General features: G+C 37.0%; 1 protein-coding gene across 1 annotated transcript in view; it reads right to left on the bottom strand.

Annotated features, from left to right (window-relative positions):
- LAMA2 (laminin subunit alpha 2) overlaps positions 1 to 22,407 on the bottom strand; it is a 332,662-nt gene that overhangs the window by 31,210 nt on the left and 279,045 nt on the right. Inside the window, exons 42-49 of the mRNA XM_018916714.3 lie at positions 17,760 to 17,876; positions 15,254 to 15,436; positions 12,345 to 12,499; positions 10,535 to 10,678; positions 9,506 to 9,639; positions 4,621 to 4,780; positions 2,021 to 2,145; positions 1,259 to 1,421 (exon numbers count right to left, since the gene is read on the bottom strand). Coding sequence (XP_018772259.3) covers positions 1,259 to 1,421; positions 2,021 to 2,145; positions 4,621 to 4,780; positions 9,506 to 9,639; positions 10,535 to 10,678; positions 12,345 to 12,499; positions 15,254 to 15,436; positions 17,760 to 17,876 — 1,181 coding nt within the window. The remainder of the gene's footprint in view (positions 1 to 1,258; positions 1,422 to 2,020; positions 2,146 to 4,620; positions 4,781 to 9,505; positions 9,640 to 10,534; positions 10,679 to 12,344; positions 12,500 to 15,253; positions 15,437 to 17,759; positions 17,877 to 22,407) is intronic.

Here is a 22,407-nt window from a genome sequence, read left to right on the forward strand (position 1 = left end):
TAATGGTGGAACTATGACCCAGGATGTAAATGTACCAGAGAAATTTTTATTATCATTTTGGTCATGGCCAGTTCCACCTCTTCTGAGAGTAAAACTGAATAAACTCAGTATTCTAGACGCTTAGGCATGTCTATCCATGCATCAATGGAAAGAGTATCTTCCAAGTTTTGATGTGGTGGGACAGTATCACAAGAAACAAAATATACCAAGGACCAGTTGCTTGTGTTTTTGAGATATCAATTAAATATTTTTTTAAAATAAAAATACATAAATCATGAATAATGATATAAAATAATCTAAAATAATTACTTATAATTATGCTTTCAATATTCAATTATGAAAGTTCATTAGAAAAGCTACATAAATATTTCATTATCATAATAAAATTCTAGCTTTTCCAACAGTCAGTCAGGAGGAGCACCCTCCTCCTTGATAATTGCAGCTATTTTGAAAATTATTTCCAAAATACAGGAATCTGAAATAAGACTGATTTACACAAACACAGGTTTTTAAAAGTAGCAACTCCTCAGTAATTCTTCAAGACATCAGTGAAAACTACTGTACGTAATTTCTGCCCCATATGAAAAGAATAAGGGAAAGATTCTGCTCCCTGTCAGTCATGTAAATCAATCTGGATCAGGGATGGCAAAGATGAGTTATTCAGATCTGGACAGGTGACTTTATAAATAATTTCTCCCTATTATCCACACACATCTGCTACCGTGTGTCAATAAAACCTTAAACAACTTTAAAACTAAAGTTTTATTCTCTGTTTTAGCTGTAAGAGACATCATTTGTAGATATTTAGAAAAACACAATCACTATTACATCTTATTTGCTGCACCAGTTCCACTTTAAATCCACTCAATAAAACGTAATAATTTTCTTTATATGAGTAGGATTTATACTTAAGACTTGTCTCTCTCCATATTCCCCCTGCCATCACACAATGATATTTTAACTATGAATAGACAAAACCAACTGAAAATGTTCACACACATAAACATCTGGGATAAAGGAAAATTAATTAATAAATTCAGAAAACTTGGGATTCTGCCCAGACTATCATAGTGATCCCCATTCAGTAAACATGAGGTAGTCAACCTGCCCATTATGACACTGTTTTCAGCTGGCCAGCAGTGAAGCATCATACCAGGACAGTGGCACCTTAAATAACTAATTGTTTTCATGATCTGATGAATTCAGTGACTGCAAAGATGGTGTGAAAGGAGCATAGAGGTTAGCTGGCTGTTCTTACCAAGTCATCAGTAGCAAGATACATCAGCAGAGCATTTGATGAGAAGGTTCGGAACTTGAACATGACTGTGGAAATATTGGGGTTCCAGCGGATGGGGCGGCTCACCATGGCATAGCTGTCACCATCAAACTGCACCGTTCCTTCACCGTCTGCCACCTGTGGGCTGAAAAGAACAATGCCAACCATTTTCTTTTGCCATGGGAAGTTAAAATAAAAAGTGCAGGGCTAGGGAAATGTGGGCGCAGCTCCTGGGAGTCTCCCTGAACTTGGTTCGATGTCTTATCAAACCTCCCACTGACAGGGATTGGATTTCCCATTCTATTTAGAGAATGCAAACTCCTTTCTTTTGTGGGGGTCTCTGCTCACTACCCTAGTGGCTGTGAAAGCCACCTTGAGGCACTGAACTCTGCTCCATGCCATGTAGGAGTGCAGGCACCCTCATCACAGCTGTCCATGAGCCAGACTCAATTCACTGTGGCTCTCATGCTCTCTCACACTTTGACTGTTTCTGGTTACTGGCTGTCAGGAGCCCTTCTATCACAGCCCTGTCACAGCAGCCCAGTTCTGGTAACTCAGTGACCACACTTACAACCCAGAATGGCTGCTTTCCCTCTTGGTGGAATTGTAACCTAACTCCTGTTGCATGCACACTGCAATTTGGTGGCTGCTGTGGAAATTCCTGCTACTTACCACCAAATGTAATGTCACTGCAGGCAGGTTCCATAAAGAAGCACAGTGAGAAACAGTGGGTGCTTTACCTACCTGACAGCACACCCTTTGCAGTCACCTTCAATGTCCCTGAAATTCCAGAGTCCTATCGGTTTGCTGTCTAGAAAGGTTTCCCCCATGCAGCCAGTGAAGGTGGTGACTCTTACAGCATCTGACTTCTGCAAAAGAGAACACAAACCTCCTTAGAATTGAATTTGAAGTGATCTACTGCATCTGAAAACATAACTGGTACAAAAAATAGTAAAAATAAATACTATATAAAATTCCATATACAATCAAAAAAAATGCCATACGATGTTTTGTAATATTTTAAATATCAAGAGCATTATTTAATCTGAGAAGCCCTCCTACAGAGCAACCAATGGGTGAAAATGTGAACTGAACTTTGTATCAGTCTGAAAGGGAAAGACCTTTTAGATTTGAGACTCTTGGGAAGGCCTAGGGAGAACAAGTCCTGAAGAACAAGGAGCTGCTTTGGCTTCCACTATCAGTTTTCCTGGCTGTTCAGAGAGCTGGCTGCTCTCATCTGTTCAAGGCCTAGCTGAGTTTCCATTTCAGACTTTCAAGAAAGGACTATGAGCAAATTTGCCCACAATACAATAAGAAAAGTGTTTCTCTTGTAATGCTGGAAACCCTGGAAATTGAGCAGACTCTCCAAGCTAAAAGACAGGCTGAGAACTCAACTGTTATCCCTGTAATAGTTCATGCTGAATTTTGGATGCAGTATAATCTGCAGAGGGCAAAGCAATTAAAACACATGTCCCATCAGAACTCATTAAGCTAGGGTTATGCACATAGAGAAATGCTCATTAGAACTTAACATGGTACAGTGATGAAGGTAGTAATAGTTGACAGTACACAGAGTACTCCACTAAAAATTATACTTCTAAAAATACCCTGATTCATTTAAATTTCAGTTCATCAATAAGAGCTGATTAAAAATCTATACACTTAGCTATTTGAGATAGACAAGCACCTGCTGTTTTTACAGCAATTACAAATATTAAGATCTTGCAAGAGAACATGGAGAAGTGCAATTTGAAAATACTCAAGGAAAAGTATGACTCAAAAGACTTAATGTGCTACTGATATTTCCCAAGGTAATTGGATCAGTTTTAATTAGCAACAAGTATGAACTTAAAGTCACTTCTAAGAAATTCATGGCATCTAAGTATCATAGTCTTCTACAAGTCAGATGGAAGATGTTTTTAAAAACTGAAATGAACTTTCTTTTTGAATACACTGCAGAAATGTGTGCAAAAAAGGGATGTGGACAAAACCGTAGGACCAATCTAAAGCATTTCAAACCCCAATAATATGAAAAAGCAGATTTCTCAGTCGGTGGCCTAAGATATACCAGTAATCTTGATTAACTGTCCAAAGAGCTGCACAGTTTTAAAAAGGTCTTGGTTAAGATCTTCATTTTGTGAGCCTTACAACTGTACCACATGATGACAGAAATTCCCAAAAATCTGCATTTATATTTTAACTCAGAGATGGTACTTGAACAAAACAAATCTGACAGTGTTTAAAACTGTACCGTGCAAATATACCAGCCATACCAAACTTAAAATTGACTGCCTTCCTACTGCTGCCCTTGTCTTTATTTACCTGGAGAGAATAAAAGAATTCAGGAAGACTTTCCTGACTAAAATGAAAAAATCGAGTTCTTCAGAAACTATTTGCACAATATTTTTTTAACCTAAAGTTGAAAACAGCTGTTCTGACATTGAGTTTTGCACATTAATTTTTCTGCACATTGTGCTATTTTAACACTTGAGGACATCTACAACCTTGAGAGTAAATAAAGTTCAGTGAGTTCACTATTTGGGAAAGTCTAAATTTGAGCTTCTTTTCAAATGCTAAAATATTGATCAGGAACAGAATAGTTAATTTAAATTGTTTTGTAAAGAATGCCATTAGAAAATAAGTGCTAATTAGCTTTTATTGGAGAATAGTTTTTTTTTAAAGATTTCTGTCTATTCTATTTGGCATACATCTTCTATTCATCCCATGAAGTTTAGCAAGGTAGAAGATGTCACCAGAAAAATGAACAGACAAAAAAAAGAGAAAATAGATCAGGGGTATGATGTAGATATCTGTAGGGGAACAGGGAAGGAAACTGGAACAAAAATAAAGAAAATAAAGCAGAAACACCAAAAGCAGACTGCAAAGGAGGAGATGATATTGTGGATACAAAACAAAGATAAAATCCCAAATGCAAGGGAAAATATACTCTTATATACACTGTCAGGAGACCAGAAATGTACGGAAACAGAAATGAGTTCCTGTCACTCAGGAACCAAAAACCTGTCAGGGCAGCAGTGTGTCCAAGGCAAAGCATCCATCTATCCAGCAGGAATTAGCTGTTTGGGCTAAATGCTGCATCAATACAGCCAGCTACAGGGCTTCTGATCAGAAGGTTACATCGTGCACAGGGAAATCTCACATCTGTGCACCTCAGTCCAGGCAAATCCCAATAACCTTTCTAAAGTGCAAGTGTAATACTTGCAATTACAGCATCTACTACAATGACACCAGCATATTAAAATTTACTATTTCTGTTTTAAGCAATATCAGAATTTGTCCACACTAACGGCCAGATAACACAGTAACACTGGAAAAGGCATTACCTTAATTTTTTCTGTTAAGCCACCAACAAAGAGCACAGCGTTGATATCCACATCCAGAATAGTGTATCCAGGTGGGGAGACTGCACTGAATGTGGCTGGCACAATGCTGGCTTTAGGACCATCCAGAGCTCGCACCGATATTGTGCCATTTTTCCCAGTCCTAGGGATTTGAAAAAAAAAAATTAAGCATACAAAGTCAGTAGTTACACCAAACATAGGAAAACTCTATTTTAAATGGTGCCTTTTAACAGAAGCACACATGACTGACCTGATTATGCCTCATTTGGATACAAATGAACAGACACTTATGTTTGCATAAGCTAAAGACATCATCACAGAACCAGATCTTTTCCTCACCTGAATGTCTTTTTTGAACAAAATTCACTATACACATAATGTGGACCTTGCATTGACAAAATAAAGAATGTTTCTTAGATTATATTTTAACTGATATGAAGTGATAAAACACTTCAGTTTCCTTCACTGTGAGAAACAGAATTTGCATTTCTTGCAGTGGAGTTGTTAGGCTGCTTTACAAACCCCATTAGGTTCAAGAATATTACTTCATTGTCCTTTATGAATCACATCAAATATCGATGGCAACACAACAGCAATGGACTTTGCCATTTATTAACTGTTTCTGCATCAGTTTGTTTTCTACTTCTTTGATTATATTAATGTAGTAACTGGCACAGAAGGAGCTTGCTGACATATTTTTATAACAGAAGGAACACACTGTGGAGAGATATGATTCCTGAATCCTCTTTCTGAAACTTCTTGTAGATGGGTCTTGCATTTACCAGTTTGCAGCCACCTGGGATGTCCCCAGCTGAAGACGATTGCTGGTATATGATTGAAAGTGGCTCTCTTGGTAGTCTTGGGTGGATTGCATCCTCATGGACTTGTGTGGGTCTAAGGTGCAACTAGTTTACAGCAGAAGGTTTACTGATGGGAAGGCCTTTAAGGGATAAAAGTAATAATTCTTGAAAAACCAAGAGCCACTGAGCAGACTGACACTTTTCAGGATGTCTAATAATTCACAAATAGTATGGATGTCTTTCATCTTCAAACAGACTGAAATGCTCACAATGGAGTCTCTTCTATAAATAATTCTCTCTTATTTAGGGAGGACAATGGAGCTTGAAGAAAGATCTTGGCTAACTTGACAGCAAAAAGACATTGCTACCCTGTGCATGACAAGTTATCAGGTTGGAAGATATTGTTCTAGTGATAGTCAGTTCTGTAAAACTGGAGGATTACAGAGGATGTATCAGCACTATGTGGCTGATATGCAGAAGGACATTGAAAGGACACTAAATTGGGAGAAGCTGGCAACTTCCTTGAGGGCAGACAGGCCCTGTAGAAAGACCTGGACAAACTAGAGAGATGGGGAATCACCAACTGTATGAAATTTAACAAGGGCAAGTGCTGTATTCTGCACCTGGGATGGGGTTGTGTGTACAGACTGGGGAATGAGAAGCTGCAGAGCAGCCCTATGAAAAGGGACCTGGAGGACCTGGTCAATGGCAGGTTGAACAGGAGTCCTGGCAGCCAGGATGGCGAGCGTGTCCTGGGGGGCATCAGGCACAACATCACCAGTTGGGCAAGGGAGGGGATTGTCCTGCTCTGCTCTGCATTGAGGCAGCCTCACTTCAAGTGCTGGGGGCAGTTTCGGGTGCCCCAATATAAAAAAAAGACATTAAAGTATTAGAGAAAGTCCAAAGCAGAGTCACATTCAAAGCAAGAACAGTGAAGAGTCTGGAGGGGAAGCCTTATGAGTAGTGGCTGAGGTCACTTGGTCTCTTCAGCCTGGAGAAGAGGAGACTGAGGGGAGACTGCCTTGCAGACTGCAACATCCTCACAAAGGGAAATGGAGGGGCAGCTACTGATCTCTTTAGTTCTGTGATCAGTGATAGGACTTGAGAGAACAGCATGAAGCTGAGTTGGGGAAGGTTTAGGTTGGATATCAGAAAAAAGTTTCCCATCCCAAGGGTGACTGAGTTCTGGAACAGGCTCCCCATGGAAGTGGTCACAACACCAGAACTGCTTGAATTCAAGAAGTGTTTGGACAACGCTGTCAGGTACGTGGTGTATCTCTTGCCGATGTCCTGGAGTTGGCCAGGAGTTGGGCTTGATGATCCTGATGGGTGCCTCCAACTCAGCATATTCTATATAAAAAAATTGTGTAATGACATGCAGTGTTTGCTCCTAAGGAGAGGCATGATATAAATGAGATGACTTTAGCAAGTCATCAGCATTAAATTACAAACTATCAATAATAAACTCTGCTCCTTGACCCCTTGAAAGCACAGAAAACCTTCACTGAAAAGCGTGGCTTATATTTGTTACAGTACTTTAAGACTCAATTCTTGCTGAACTAAACTGGATGTATCTATAGTGAACTTGTGATTCAGGCATCCTTTGTCCTCAGAAGAAGGGCACTGCTTAAACTCTGTCACTAACAATCAAAACAATGGTAATACTTGAATCACAGTTGATTAAAATCACAACTAATCAGGTTCTGCTCCTAATTGAGGCCTACTGAAGTCAAGTAACTAGTGAGTCTCAAAATATTCTCTCATCCATCTGTCTCACAAAATTGACATTATTTGCATGTTGTAAATCTGCTTTAAATAATTTTGTCACATACTGTTATTCTAGATTTTCCTTTGTTAATTGATACTTGGATTGATTGCATCTTGATGCCAATCGGATTTGCTTCTGTAAGCAGGTAAGTAACTTGTAAGTGACATTTGCTAAACTCTGGTACCATCACAGTACAGGGAATTTCTTTAGAAAATCCTATAGGAAAATCAAATTTTACTTCAATTCCATTAACAAAAATTCAAGGTATTTCCATTATAACATCTGAATATACAATAAAATGCAAAGGATCAGTATACTTAAAAAAAAAAAAAAAGGTGAAGAAAATTAAAAGTGTCCCTGGAAAAGTGATGCAGTAATTATCAATTTAGTCTAACTAACTGGAAATTTTGGTGCATGCATAAACTGAACATCTCTGATCATTACTCAACAGTCAGATTCTTCGTATCTTCATATCTTCTTTCATATCTTTATTTTATTTAGAATGCTAAGTGAAGTTGAGAATTTTCAAACCTCTGTGCCACACCTTTTCTTTCTAAGGCCCTTCGGGATTCTTAAGAATTGCTATCAACCTCTGGTGGGTTTAACACCAAATCAATATTATTGTCAATTCTTGTTACCACTGAAAACAACAGCAAAATTCAGTAAGGCCAGAATTTCATCTTATGTCCTTATGCTAAGCAAATGCCCTGCTCCAGCTGCTCAGGCCACTCTGCCAGGCTGAAAAAGCCTGTGGCTGGAACTGAGCAGAAATTTGGAGAAAATGCGTGAGGGAATGAAATGAGTAAAACTCTCCAACAGGTTAGGAAGAGAGTTAGAGTAGAGCTATTAAATGGACTAAAATGTTCAGAGTTGAAGATTCTTCCATAGTATATGTGATTTGTGAAGTCTGCCTTAAGAATGCAAAATCAGTCCCAAGCTCTTCATCTTAATCCCACAAATCCACCTAATGCCTCTGTAATGTAATTCTCCTAAACACCGCTCTGTACTTCTGATTTGTGCAGCTGTAATCATGCTAAATTGCTGATCCAGCACTTTGTTCAAAACTAATGGCATGCACATCCTATATATCCAGAACAACCAGCTAATAGGTAATGGGCTTTGTAGGATGTGTAGATTTTATACCATGTTCTGGCTACATATTCTGCTGAAGCAGCTTTCTTGTTAATGAAAGCCTGGCATTACTGAGTCATGAAGCTGCTTTGGTATGCATAATGTGACCTGGTGAAGATTTCAACAATTTGTATTGTACCCCAGTTTGTATTTTCCTAGCAGTAAGGTTTCATTAAGCCAGCTTCTGGAGACCGTGCCATAATTTTATTTAATTCTCTGCTCTGAATGGCTGATTTCTGTGATTTCATTAAATTATTTAGACTGAATGCCATTTCCTCTTCTGGGAGCTGTGCGTGTTACCAGAATTAGAGCGCTTTGTTTTCTTCCTCCTCCGTTCTCTCATTTTCTAACTATATTATCCATTCTATGTTCAATACTACGTGAAATTAACTGAAATGATGCAGGAGAAATTACTTAGCTTTCTATCAAATGGCGATACAGCTGATGTTATCTAAATGACTAAGATCTATTCAAGATAAAGGCTATAGAGTTATGCAATCCTTATGCTGTGATTACTACACCATATGCCATGGGTTTGCTATTTGAATGAAAAAGACAAGCTCCAAGGAACAAATTTGGGATTTGAATATTTATTTATCTATATTTTTAAAGTTCAAAGGCATTAAATAGCTGATCCCAAATTACAAAATTTATTTTAACTTTTTAGAATATCTCCTCCTTCAATTTTCATGAACTGTACCTTTCATAAATATTTCCAGCTTGATGACACATTTTGCCTATAGGAATGGCATTCTGAATAAGAATCAAGATACTGCTGTGTGACAGGACATTTGCTTGCAGTACTGTATCAAGACCAGAAATTCAGAAAAGGTGCTCCTCTTTAAAATTCAAGGAGAAAAGAATAGTAGCTATTGAGTGCCAAAACCTGTAACTGATTTTAAATGTAAGATAGTTGGAGAAGTCAATCAATAGAGTGATAGATAAACAAAAGGGAATAAATATAAGGAGTCATAGATTGTTGATGCTAGAGGGGAAATGTGTGATTAAAGTAAATCCTTGACAGAGAACAATTGACATTTCAATAGAAACTCCAGTGTATACACTTTTGGTACTAACTGATGCAGGTCCGAAACCTTTTGTCAAACCAGACTAGAATTTTTCATAGCAGCCATTTTTCTAAAATCTTGGAAATTAAATATTTACTTACCTAGAGGCTTCAATCCGGTACCAAAACCCATCATCAATGGTCAGATCTGGATATTCTACCCGTCCAACTCCAGATCCCACATCCCACAGGAAGCTCACCTTGCCTTTGCGCATCTCTATGGCCAAGAAGTCGGTCTACATGCAAAACATGAAATAGAAGTGATCTCATAATTTAATTAAGGAAGTTTTTCAGAACTTTTCACATATCAGAAGGTCTAATGAGGCATCAGAAACCCACATGTAGACAGTAAAGAATTAACAATTATTCCTACCCTGCTCTAAAATGAGACTCTCTTTTTCCTGTTTTTATTAGTTCAAATAAGGAATCCTAAGCAAAAGACAGCAAATTATTTCTCTCGCTGATATGCAGCAAATGACTGCCAGACTTACAGAATGTTACTATTGCAGTCAATAGAAGGATTTAACTCAGAGGAACACTCTGAAACATCCATTGGATGGCAGAAAGATGTCGAGATACATGATGCCATCTAACCTTTTCATTTTGTATTAAGAAAATTAAATACATGTTGGAAATGTTGAAAAATAGAATACTTTTCCCATTTACTAAATTATTATGGGTTGTTCTATAAGTCTGTCTGCTATAGGCCTCATGGGAAACTGAATCATTCTCCATTATTATGCTTGAAAATGTAGTCTTGACTTAAAATTACAATAAATAGGAGCTTTGACAGATGCAATATGATTAGCTACTTCATTCCCTAAGGATAACTCACAACCAACTCCAAAATTACTTTGGTTGCACTGTGAATTTTAAAGCTCTAATGTATTTCATGTAGAAGCCTGCTATTTTGTATCTAGTTAAAATAAAGATATATGTAAAAAATTTGCTGCTCATACTTTAGAAATCTCTATATTAATACCAAAGACAGTACATGTCTAGATTATTTTAGACTCTCTACTACTGCTTTGAAGCCTCGGGGTAAAAAAAAAGCCTTTCTCATCTTCTTTATTTGTCAGTAGTATGATTTGATCGAGCAAGTCTGACATGAAAGGCAGGAGACAGACTCACAAACTTGGCACTTCCAAGGTAAAAAAGCAGATTGTCAGCAACTACAGTCTTCACATTGACAATGATGGTGTTGTATGTTCCCTTCTTTATTTCTGGTCTGTACGTGCGAATACAATTGCCTCCAGAGGACACGGACACTTTGATCTTCAAAAAAAAGCATAACAGAAAGAATTCAGTTCACTGCCTATTATTCCAGAATTAACCATAGATGCTTCCAAATAATTAAAAGACTATTACACTTTTTTTCCCTTCACATTTTTCTGTTACATGTACCAGGGAATTGCTGGGATATGCGAAGAAGGTAGAAATCAAATTTTCTTTCTGGGATTGTTTAGTAAAAGGAAATAAAATCTCTTTTTAGAACTCACATTTAAAAGACAAACTGTGTAGATAGAAATAGCTAGAAAGTATACTGGTCTAATGCTAGTAACAGTGGAATTCTAGCAGTACAGATAGCCTATAAGTAGAAGATGCAGCTAGGAAAATAAGCAGCACTCCTGAAGGAATTACAGAATATTGCTGTTGGGTAGTCATAATTATCTATTTTTTCCTTGTAATAGCTTTGATTGTGCCAATTTAAGACATCTTTTCACAATTATTTTTAAACCAACAGTTATGCCTATCACTGCTTTTACGTAGTCCCTAATGGAGTTGGCATTCATAACTAAGTTTCATTTCCACAGCTGAGTGACACATGCATTTGGATCCATGTATTGGTTTCCTCAGGCTCTGAGCACAGATAAAAACACTTTACTGTTTGCTTTCATGATGCCAGCATGGACATAATGACAGTACAATGGTGTTTCAATCCCAGCTAGACATGTTTAAGCATTAGAGGAAATGTACATAACGGTATCACCTTATGCTTACGGCAAACTCTGCTAAAGAGGAGATCCATTATAGGACCAAACTCCTAATTTCCTCATCTCAGAAATGCTGAGCAGTTAAGTACTTCAAAGCCCTCAGACAGAAGATGAATGTAACAAAACATATAATTACTGTAGCCTGTCTTTCTGCTCTGTACAGATTTCATCACATATGTGCTGAAAACTTCTTTCACCAACATCTCACTATTTATCCTATCACTTCTTTCCCAGTATCCTATTAGTGTGCTGATGATTTTTTTAAACTATTTTTCAACAATTTTTGAGGAAGATTTTTCAAGTACCATCTACACAATTCTTTTTCCTCTGCTATTTAAATAACAGGCTGAATAATTTCAGTATTAACCAGATGATCCTAGAGTTGATAATATTACTGAATCAGGGAGATGAACTCCAAACTCACTAACTGGACTAGAAATATATTCTTAAGCTCAAGTCTTCAGTGCTGCTACTGGACAGAGAAAAATAAAAAATATGGGAGAAGCAGATATACTCAGCAATTTCAGCAAGTCTGTGATGGTGTCATTCTTGAGTAATGTAAATTTTGTGAAATGAAATCAGGGGCTTAATATCAGTGCTGAAGCAGAAAAACACATTTTTGTTTTCACAAAAAATCAATGACATTGTGACTGTTCTGCTGTCCTATTACCTACAATAGTTCATAAAAATAACCTTTTGAGATCCATTCCTACAGACATTATTCATTTGACAAGTGCATGTTTTAAATGAAGAAACAAGACACAGAGTGAGAATTATCAGAATATTCTCTTCTTTTCTGAGAAATTGTATTCTATTTTCTCTCTTTATGCATGTTTAGAATGAGGAAAGATTCACACTGTAGAAAAGAAATAAAAAGTAGAAAACAAAATGCCATCAATACTCAAAAAGTTGGTGGTTTGGTTTTTTTTTTGAGAAATGGGACTTACCGAATTGGCTTGCTTCCGAGCTTGGTTTATCAGCTCTTTTATCTGAGAAATGTTTTTCCCTAAGTTATCCTGGAGTTCTTTGATTGGCTTGATTTTATCTAGCAGGCGATCTGCTTCCTTTTCTAGGTTTTTAACACTGGAATCTGCATCAGCAACTTCATAAGAAAGAACAAGACAGAGCTTTAGAGAATAGTGTCAGAGACTAATTAAACATTGTAATAATAAAATCCAAGAAAATTCTGCATACACAATGCTCGGGAGATTGTATATGCAACTATGAGCACACAGGCCAGGAAGATACCTGAACAGAATAAGGCAATTTCTAGAATCAAGGTAAAGCAGCAATAGCAGCAAACACTGGTGTTAAAGCAGGATTTTTAAGATGTCACTACAAATCAGGTCAGGATGATAGTTATGGGAAACATTTCCATAACTTCCATGTAGCATAATACATTGTTGAATTAAATATTTGCTTTCTGCTTTGGAAAAGAAAACCCCATTTTGAAGAAAAATGCTGAATTAATTAAAACTGGTTTGTTTCCATAAGCAATTTCTGAAATTACTTGGTTAAAATGAACTTGAAATTAATTCTTGAACTAACTGTAATGGGCACAAATACAAAAAAAAATTATTCTGGTCACAAGTTTAAAATTCTGTATGTGTACTGAAAGCAGATTTAAAAACAGTGACAGTAAACTACAAATTATTTTCTTTTTATTTTACAGGTGAAGTAAATAATTTTACCACAATATTTTTGCCTCTCTTTTTCTTTAGGCCTCAAATTCCTTTTTTGCCCCTCAACATGCAACTGGTGAATATTACCCTCTCTGATAACTCATGAGCAGATCTAAGGATTGCAGCCCTTGGCTCGCATGAGGGTGTGGGTTTTTTTGGATGACACTGAAAGGGACAAACAAGCATTTACCAGAAAGATGTATATTACATGAAAATAATAGTAATAATAAGAGCCATAAAAATAATGCTTAGACAAAGCATTAAAAATTGCACATCCAATTTTTTGACCCAAACACTCATACCAAAACCTTCCAGATGCTTCTTAAGGTTTCATTTGAGTTAAATTGGCTACCAAGTCACTTTATCTAAAAGTTTTCAAAAAGTAACTATTTAGCTATTTCAATGAATGAGAAACACAGAGGACCATGCAGAGGCTTTGGTGCTAAGCAGTGAGTAATTGTTTACTGGAAAATGCACACTATATGCTGCAAGTAAGGAAAACATACGTACAGATTTCTGCAGGCAAGATATGGAGACAAAGAAAAGAGAAAAACAGAGAGTAACATAAGAGAGAGAAGATAGAATATTTTGAAGATCTAAACAGAAATATAAAGGAAAGTAAGGGACAGGATGAGTCTATAAATAACATTTTACCTTTTAAATATTTCATATCTATCAAAATGAGAATTCATCACCTGAATTTTGACATAGAGAGGCTATGTCTACTTCTGCATTTAGTCATGAGTGCCAGCCTACTCACTTCATACATCTGGAATGGTTCACTCTACATTACTTCAATCTCATTCTGTAATCTGAGGATCCCATTTGGAGAATGACAGAGGTGTACCTCTGGAGAACATCTCACAGTGCAGCTTTATGAAACAGCTCACAAGTGTTAAGACCACTCTTCAATACAAACAAAATAATGGTGACTGGGACAATCAAGAGATTAAATTTTAAATCCTCACTCCTAATCTGAACTAAAGTGCTAATGTACACACAGGCTCAGAATACCTGACCTGGGACAGGTGCCCTAGTTTAGATTCAGCAGTGCCAAGAAACAACTGCTTTAAGACTGCTGCTTCTCAGTTGTTTCCCACTACCCTGCAAGAGACCTTACAGATCTGCTGGTTTTACAACTGCTGTAATCTAATCACACTACTTCAATCAAAAACTCCTTTTCATCCTGTCTAAACTTGTATGCACCCAATGGGAATTGTACTGGGGCTCACACATGTATCTCAGCTGATGAGCAACGGGGAGCTTGCAATGGGCAGGCAGGGACAAACAGACATTGGGGCTAACTTCTTTCACTCGTACAGCAGCATTGTACAGCAACAACTGGCAGAGGATATTTGTCCACAGAATGAGAATGACAGCCTACTAAACTGTATATTTTTAGGTGCCCAGCTTCATCAAGCTGTCAACAATCTGGGAAGCCCAGAATAGCTGAGAAATTAGCCCTTCAGTCATTTTCTAAAGCCACTCTAGTTTTGTGGCTGTATACTCCTGTATGAGAGATGGTATAGCAATCTGCGATGAAAAGTATTAAAATATAGAATTCATTTTTATCCATCCTAACCAAAGTGAAAATGTTAAAGTAAGTAATTGGCACATTTGATAACAGAATTCATGGCAAATAAAAAAAGGCAGATAAAACCCCATTCCCAGAATCTTTCTTTTTTTCAGTGTCTTCAGTATTCTACCAAAAATAGTAACATATATGAAAGAAGCCATGCATTTCTCCCAGGACTGATTATCTGATTGACTGAAGACAGATTTAGTATGGGGTATTTTTCTTGAATCAGGCAGTGAATTGCCAGTCAGAATCTTTGATTAGTCACCTCCTAAATACTTTAAAAAGTAATCTGAGGAACAAATCTATCCATTACACATGCATCCTGCTGACATTAGCTTTTCTTGCAACTACTAGCACTAGTCTTTAAGATTTAAAATTCTTTCCACAGAATTGTTAGCGTTCAAAGGGACCTTTGGTCCCTTGTCATATATAAGAAGCCCAGAAAATAGAAGTGATAGAGAGTCCTTTTATCCCAGCATACTGTAGAAATGCTATGTAAGTGAAATTCTGGAGTGTCTCTGTTTCATTTTGAGATACAAACTGAAAAGTGCAAACTGAAAGAAACCACCACCAAACAACCTGAAAAAGATCTTACTGTTCTTGACTGGATCCTTCACAACTGCATTTGTTTTGGCCACATCATCTGTAAGTTTACTGTAGTTTTTTCTCAAGCCCAGGAGATTCCGATTGAGGTCTTTAATCTGGGCCAGAACGTCATTTGCAGTATCATTGGCTTGTCTTGCTTTGTCTTTGGCTGCCTGTACCTTTACAGCTGTATCTGTAGGTAGGAAATGATAATGAAAATGATTGCCCAGAGTGCAGAAGTAACTTTTTTGAATCAAGATACATATCTGTGCTCCAAAACACTCCACCTTTATTTCTGCAGTTTTGGCTCTGAAAAAACCCTCAAATACAACAGCACCTCAGAAATATGACAGAATCTTTAATAAACCATTATCATTGTCAGTCTGGAGAAGAGAAAGAAAAGAGAACCACAACTGCCTTTTTTCATCCTATCTTAGTAGTTTCTTTTGGGTCATTATTAGAGGTCATGCACCTTTCTGGCTGAATGAAAGTTGGAGCTACTGTGTTATTTGTCTCTATTTTTCCCATAAATTATTTTCAGCCCCACCTTAAATTAAGCCATCCCTGCACATGTTTGTTCTTGCCCCACATGAGCTCTGTCTACCTCATTCTGAATCTCTCTGCTTTTATCTGACTATTAGTACAGCAGGGCCAAAGAATCGGTTTAAGCTGCTCTCTGCTCTCTCAAATCCTTGAACAAGATATATGACAGGGTCATTTTCTCTCCTTTCCTCATTTGATCATTTTCCTGCTGGACAACTAATTTACTCCATTTTCTTATCCATGCCATTTATTTGCTCTGAATTTCATTCTTAATACTCATCTCCTTGTTTTTATGAGTGTCCTTGTGCCAAGCGTAAGCATCCTGTAATTCTAATCTGACAAGAGTTTATTACATTGCTAATGATTGCATAATTCATATTACTTTTACTTGTGCTATATTTAGCATTCTGTGTCCTAAGGTTAACAGGCCTTAGAGGTCCATTTTGGTTAACTGAGACATCTATCTGTGCTCAAGACAAATAACCATGTCAGTATCTTGACCAAAACCCAAGAAATGGTACACGATGAGTATGAAAGATTAAACCATTTATTTTGTGAGTGCTGATTTAAAGGATTATTAAATCTAAAACTTTTCAGTTAGCTGGAATCTTAAAGCCACAAAAATGTACAAGATTAATAGCAAATTGTTTTTTATGCTAAAGGATTACTAGCAGTCTGAACCTTCTAGACCATCAAAAATCAGACAGAATACAGATTTTCTGCAGAGACTTTTCTTAAGGTGAAACTTTTTATAAAGTGCTCATTGAAAAAATTTCATAGCAAAATAGATTGATTTTAAACATTTAATTTTTTAAAACATTCATTTTATCTTTCACTATTCATTATAATGAAAGTGAGATGTAGCTCCCTGTCCCTTGGTATCACAATGCAATATAGCTAACATCCCAGGACTTCGGGGTGTTAGCTACATCTCTCCTCTTCCTCTCCCTCTCCCTCCCTTCCTCTTCCTCTTCCTCTTCCTCTTCCTCTTCCTCTTCCTCTTCCTCTTCCTCTTCCTCTTCCCCTCCCCTCCCCTCTCCCTCTTCCTCTCCTATTCCTCTCCTGTCCTTTTACTCTTCTCTTTCTCTCCTCTTCTCTTTCTCTTCTATTCTCTTCTCTTCTCATTATATTTTATACTTTTTATATTGTCAGATTTCTATAGTTCATAACGAAAATGGCTACATACCTCCTTTCTACTGCAACCAAATGGTCCTAAAATTAACTTGCCATATTTATATGTATATATCCATGTACATATGCACCTACCTAGCTATCCATCTACACTGGTCATTTGGTGTCATTTCACTCTAATCCACCCCAAGGGATCTATTAAGAAGAACCTAAGGACCTCAGTCACCCTTGCCTTCAGGGTGGGTCACAAGAGTGCAGCACTTCAGAGTCCATTGAGGAAAACCTGTTCCAGTTCCAAGCAATTTACAGGCAAAAAAATGATGTACCAAACAATGAACAACAACAACAAAAAACCAAGATGTACCAAACAGCAGCTGGAAATGTTGAGAGTGGGTTAGAAAGGTAAGACAAAACCCAGCAAATTTTACCCAGCTTTTTCTGTGAAGTCAGTAAGACTTATTCTTCTTGGGTTAAACTACACTGGTGAAATTATAGTGTTTCCTTCAAGATTACCTTCAAAAAGACTTTTCACATAGAAACAAAAGACTATTTGTCTTGGAGTGTATCATAATTTCTGATATCATAACCATTTTCTTTCAGAAACTTTCTGCAAACTGCAGAAGCATGATACCTTTTACCATCCCAAAATTCTAACTGATCCCATGTAAATATTTTCAGTTTGGTTTTATCTCTCACATTGCTCATTTTTGTCTTATAACAGCCAGTGGTCAAAGTAGACCCAGTGTGACACAGGCAAAAATTTATGAGAGAAATGTTAAGTGATGGGAAAAGAAACAAAAAAGCACGACTGAGTAAAATGTTGCAACACTTTTCCAACTTACCACTAGGAATGGCTGACAGCTTTCCTAAAGTTTCATTCAAACCTCTCAAGAGCATGGAATTCTTCTCATCAGCATCTTTCAGCCTGTTCTGTGTGCTGTTCAGATCACCACCCTTTTCTATAAAAAATGCAGATGATACAGATGCTTTAACTCTTTATTTTCACTATCCTTTTTTGCAGACAATTTAAAATGCACAGTAACAAGCAAGCCACTTTTCATTAAGATATGGAATTGTGTAAATAAGGAAATCCAGCAGAACTTGTGGGTTTCACTGGTCATCTTCTCCAGTTTCTTTAAGTTCCCTACTTCCATAGTATCTAAATGCTTGAGTTCCTTGTACTGCTGTATATACTTAATATGGGTTTTTCAAAGGTGTGCTGAGGAAAGAACTTGTTATGATGTTATGTTTTAGGCAAATTCACACAATGATCCACTGATATATTCAACAACTGTGATGTTAGTCATGGTTTTGATTACTAGATTAAGCTACTGCCTTTCTTCTTAAGGTGATTGCCTGAGCTAAATGAATTTAATGTGGTGTGAAAGAACCAAGACCCATTAGGCCAGCTTGCTGGTGCAATTAGAGTGGCCAGAGCCTAGTTCTCTTGGATTTTCTCAAAGATGTTGACATAACATCCAAGGAAAATACAGGATCCCTAACTGTCAACAAGAGATGTGTACAGTAATGTCACATTACTACGAAATAAATATTCTAAATTCTTTGGTAAAGCACCCACCTAGTAAAAAACATTCCTAGTTAATAGTTGGTTCAAATCAAAGGACCAGTACAAATCAAAGGCACAGGTGTGTAATATTTAGTACATCACAGTGGAAACTGTATTTCCTCATTTAAAAGCAAGTTCCTATTTTTCAGCATTTACTCTGAATAAAAATTATGCAGGGTCTTTTTAACTGTATCCAGCAGAGCAATTTAACAATCTCGAAACTGAGATCCCAGTTAAGCTTTATGGCTATGGAAAGAGACATTATCCCAAAATTCAGAATTAAAGTTTGACACAAAAAAATGTAGTTACTGCTTAAACTACTATTGTAGAGGGCATTTCTCATTAATTCTCTGTATCAATATGAAGCTTTTTGGAACAGCTGGTAATTTCTTACCTTAAAGGCATATCCTACTGGGAAACAAATTTAACATCACCGGGCATGATAGCCGGAAGAGAAGAAAATTTGTAGAAAAGGAGTTCAGGATGACAAGCTATGACTGTGACCTTCAGGTATGTGACAGGTTATTGAAAATAAACACCTATGAGGTTCACATTCCACAAATTATAAAAAAAAATATGGTTTCTTAAAATTAGATGTGCAAGAAGCAATTTGTAGGGAGAAAAATCAAACAAAATTCATATTGCCTACAAGAAATTATTAATTAAATTTTCCAAGGCTAGAGCAAGGCTGAAACAGCACATGGAATTTAAATGAGAACTATAGTTTTGTTGTTAGACCATTTGAAATATTGAGGAAGAAATCTGTTTGCTTTATTTAAATTAGAGCAACACACAGGACTGTAGGAGTGCCTGAAGATAAGCCTTCAGCCCTGCAAAATGTTCTGCAGAAGAACTGTGTGAACTGTGAGAGGCACAGTTAACACTAGAATAAAGTTTGGAAGAATTGCATATATGATAAGATCACTCTTGTCCTTAAAAACAGCTTTTTTTTTAAATGACAGGTTATGTCCCCACTGCTGAAGGAGGCCACTGGTAACATGATATTGTTAAACCAGGATGAATTCATGAGATTCTGGTCTTGTACACCTTGAGATTTTATCTGAGTTCTTCTCCTGTTAAGTAATAATACCAAAAAAGCTGCTCTTATTTCCACCATTTAATTCTGAAATTATGGTTTGCCTGATAATTTCCTGGTGTTTCTAGTGGAATGTTGGTGTTTATAAAGTGTGTCAATATTTCTGAGAAGTTTGACTCATTTATGGTGGTGGTGTTCTAACTTTGTAACATACTTTTAAACAATCTCTTTTTCTTCTCTCTACTCTGCCTATCCAGTGTGCTAATTATCCCCTGGTTATATTTCTGAAGAATCACGTTTCCAGACTCTGTTTTCAGCTTTGTAACCATAGCAGCAAACTGGTTTTTATGGAATTTAACAAGGGAAGTTGCCCTAGAAATTCTGAAGTTGAATGTAGAGACTCTACCTGTTTAGTATTTTTTCTTTTAATTCCTCAAATACAGTTTTACTGTGGGTAGGGTTTTTTTTAGTTACAACCATTAAGCCATAAATAAGTGTTCCTTGGGAGGCTCTTACACAAGGGAAAGTGAGGAGATTCTATGTCCCATGTCATCTTTTCAAGGAAATTCTTCTTTTTTCACACAGATAATAAGTTTTGTTTTAAAGTAACTTCTTATCCTGTAATCCAGATGGCATCTTCACTAAGCACTGGACTAATCTCCTGCATGAATTACAAACTGAACTGACTTCATGTCAGCTTTTCCACATCCTTTATTTATTAGCATTTATAAAAAAAATTGTGGCAATGATTTGAAAGCTCAAAATCCTCCAGTTGAGTGCTGAAGTTTGTCAAAATATAGGCAGCTACAATCTAAGAGCCTGTCTGACTTGGAAGAGGTTAGCAGGTCTGCACTGAAAGATGCCAGGCACTGTCAACTCTCATTAAAGTGTAGGTTGAGCAGTATCATGAGAAATTTATCTCAATCCTGTTTTTTTTCACTTGATCAGCTCTGCACAGAGATGGCACAAGATGCCAATAAATGCACTGTTGTTCAAATCAGCAAAACTAGTCATGCATTGCTCAAACTAAACCCTAAACAGTAAGCAGGAACCTGAAAGACTTTGCATGTATCGGCCTTTGCATTTGCTTGCTTGGTTAACATGAACAAAGATTTTCAATTTCTGTTTATATTAAACAAAGCATTACAGGATAAAGCATCACCCCTTATTCCTCTGCATGAATGGAGTCAAATGAAAACAAACAATGCTGTGCACATATATTTCACCTTAAGATGTACTCAGGAATTTAGTTACTGTTTATACAGAGTCATTTATGAGACACACATGGTTTTACAAGTCCCTGCAGATCACATAGGTGACACTGGTTAATTGATGATGATGTGCCACCATCATGGTGGAACAAACACATAGAGGAACATAGTGGAAACAGGTATCTTTTGGCAATATTGATAAATGCAGTTTTTCCCCATGAAACTGTCCAAGAAAACATCAATAAGGCTATGCTTCCAATTCATGTATCCCAAAACCAGACTGAAGTTGGAAATCTACCAAGGAGCAACAATTGCATCTGTTCTCATTGACTGGAGATTGCAGAAATTAAGTGATTGTTACACACATCCCTTTCCGTTATCTTTGTTTTACTTCTTCCAAATAGCATTCCTGCTCCCCACAGTCTCATCCTGTAAGAGGAACATGGGTCACAAACTGATTCTTTTTTTCCTAAACCAAGTGAGATTTAGTACCTAGCATTAGGAACAAAGAGAAAGAGATGTAACTAGAGAAATGCAGCTAATTAAGTTTAACTTTTTTTTTAAAAAGTACCTCCAGCACTGACTGCCATAATCTGGTGAATACCATACGCCAGGTCAGCAGAAAGACCACTCACAGGAGAATACACAAACAAGGGATCTATCAGCTGGATATGATGCCTATCAGCTGGAAAATGTTTTAGCTAAAAATATTCACATGTTATCTGACAAGACACATTCCCCTCAAGCTGTCAATTCTTAAGCAAAAGAAATTACATTAGCAGAATATCAGTAGCCACTTGACAGCAGTCTCTAGCTGAAGAGGAGTTTATGTCTCTTATTTTTACTTTTCATTTATACACTAGTAGGCCAAATTTCAAAATTCTCTCCTAGCCACAGTACTACATACAGATTTTGCTTCTCCCACCAGGGTTATTCTTTCTAACTCCTAACCCTACAGAGAGAGAAATGACTAAATCTTCATTTTAATAGCTTCTGTCAGAAGCTTTGCTTTGTAAGGACTGTTTCAGCAGTCTTTGGTGGTAGTATAAAACATTTTTATGATTAACAGCCATTTTATAACTCAGGTAATTGGCCACAAATCAGGGGAATGTCATAATGTAGGAAGAAAAAACCACTCCCATCTCTATCACAGTTCAGGCTGGATTTTTGGAGTGTTTATTAGTTGAGTGGCTTATGGGTCTTCATTACTTAAACTAATGTACTTCCTGTAGTGCAGACAGAAAAATTTTAAGCTAGTAATTAGTTCTGTCTACCAGATCTTTATAGAGTGCCCATTAGCCATTCTGCACTTCCAGCTGAGACTCTGAAAGGGTGGCTTTATAAGGACTCTAAGAAAATATCTTTCTATTAGTTTGACATTGAATGCTCAATTTCTCTCGTGGGAAAATCAAGACATCCAGAAAGAATTAGTCCATAATACTAATAACACATGTTCTAAGTTATTTACAACACTAATAATATCACCACTTTGGTGCAAAAGCAGAGCGGGGAATAGAAGTCTGTCATTGCATTTTCTCCTTACACATCTGCATTCTGGGCACAATGTTAACTGATCTCCACGGGTCTAGCAGTGGAGCATGGACATGTTTTATTAGATGTAAAAAGGCATACTGATCAAGTTCAGAATGTTTGTCTTTAAGAAGCACTTTAAGATG

This window comes from Serinus canaria, chromosome 3 (assembly GCF_022539315.1).
Source record: "Serinus canaria isolate serCan28SL12 chromosome 3, serCan2020, whole genome shotgun sequence".
Classification (NCBI taxonomy): Eukaryota; Metazoa; Chordata; class Aves; order Passeriformes; family Fringillidae; genus Serinus; species Serinus canaria.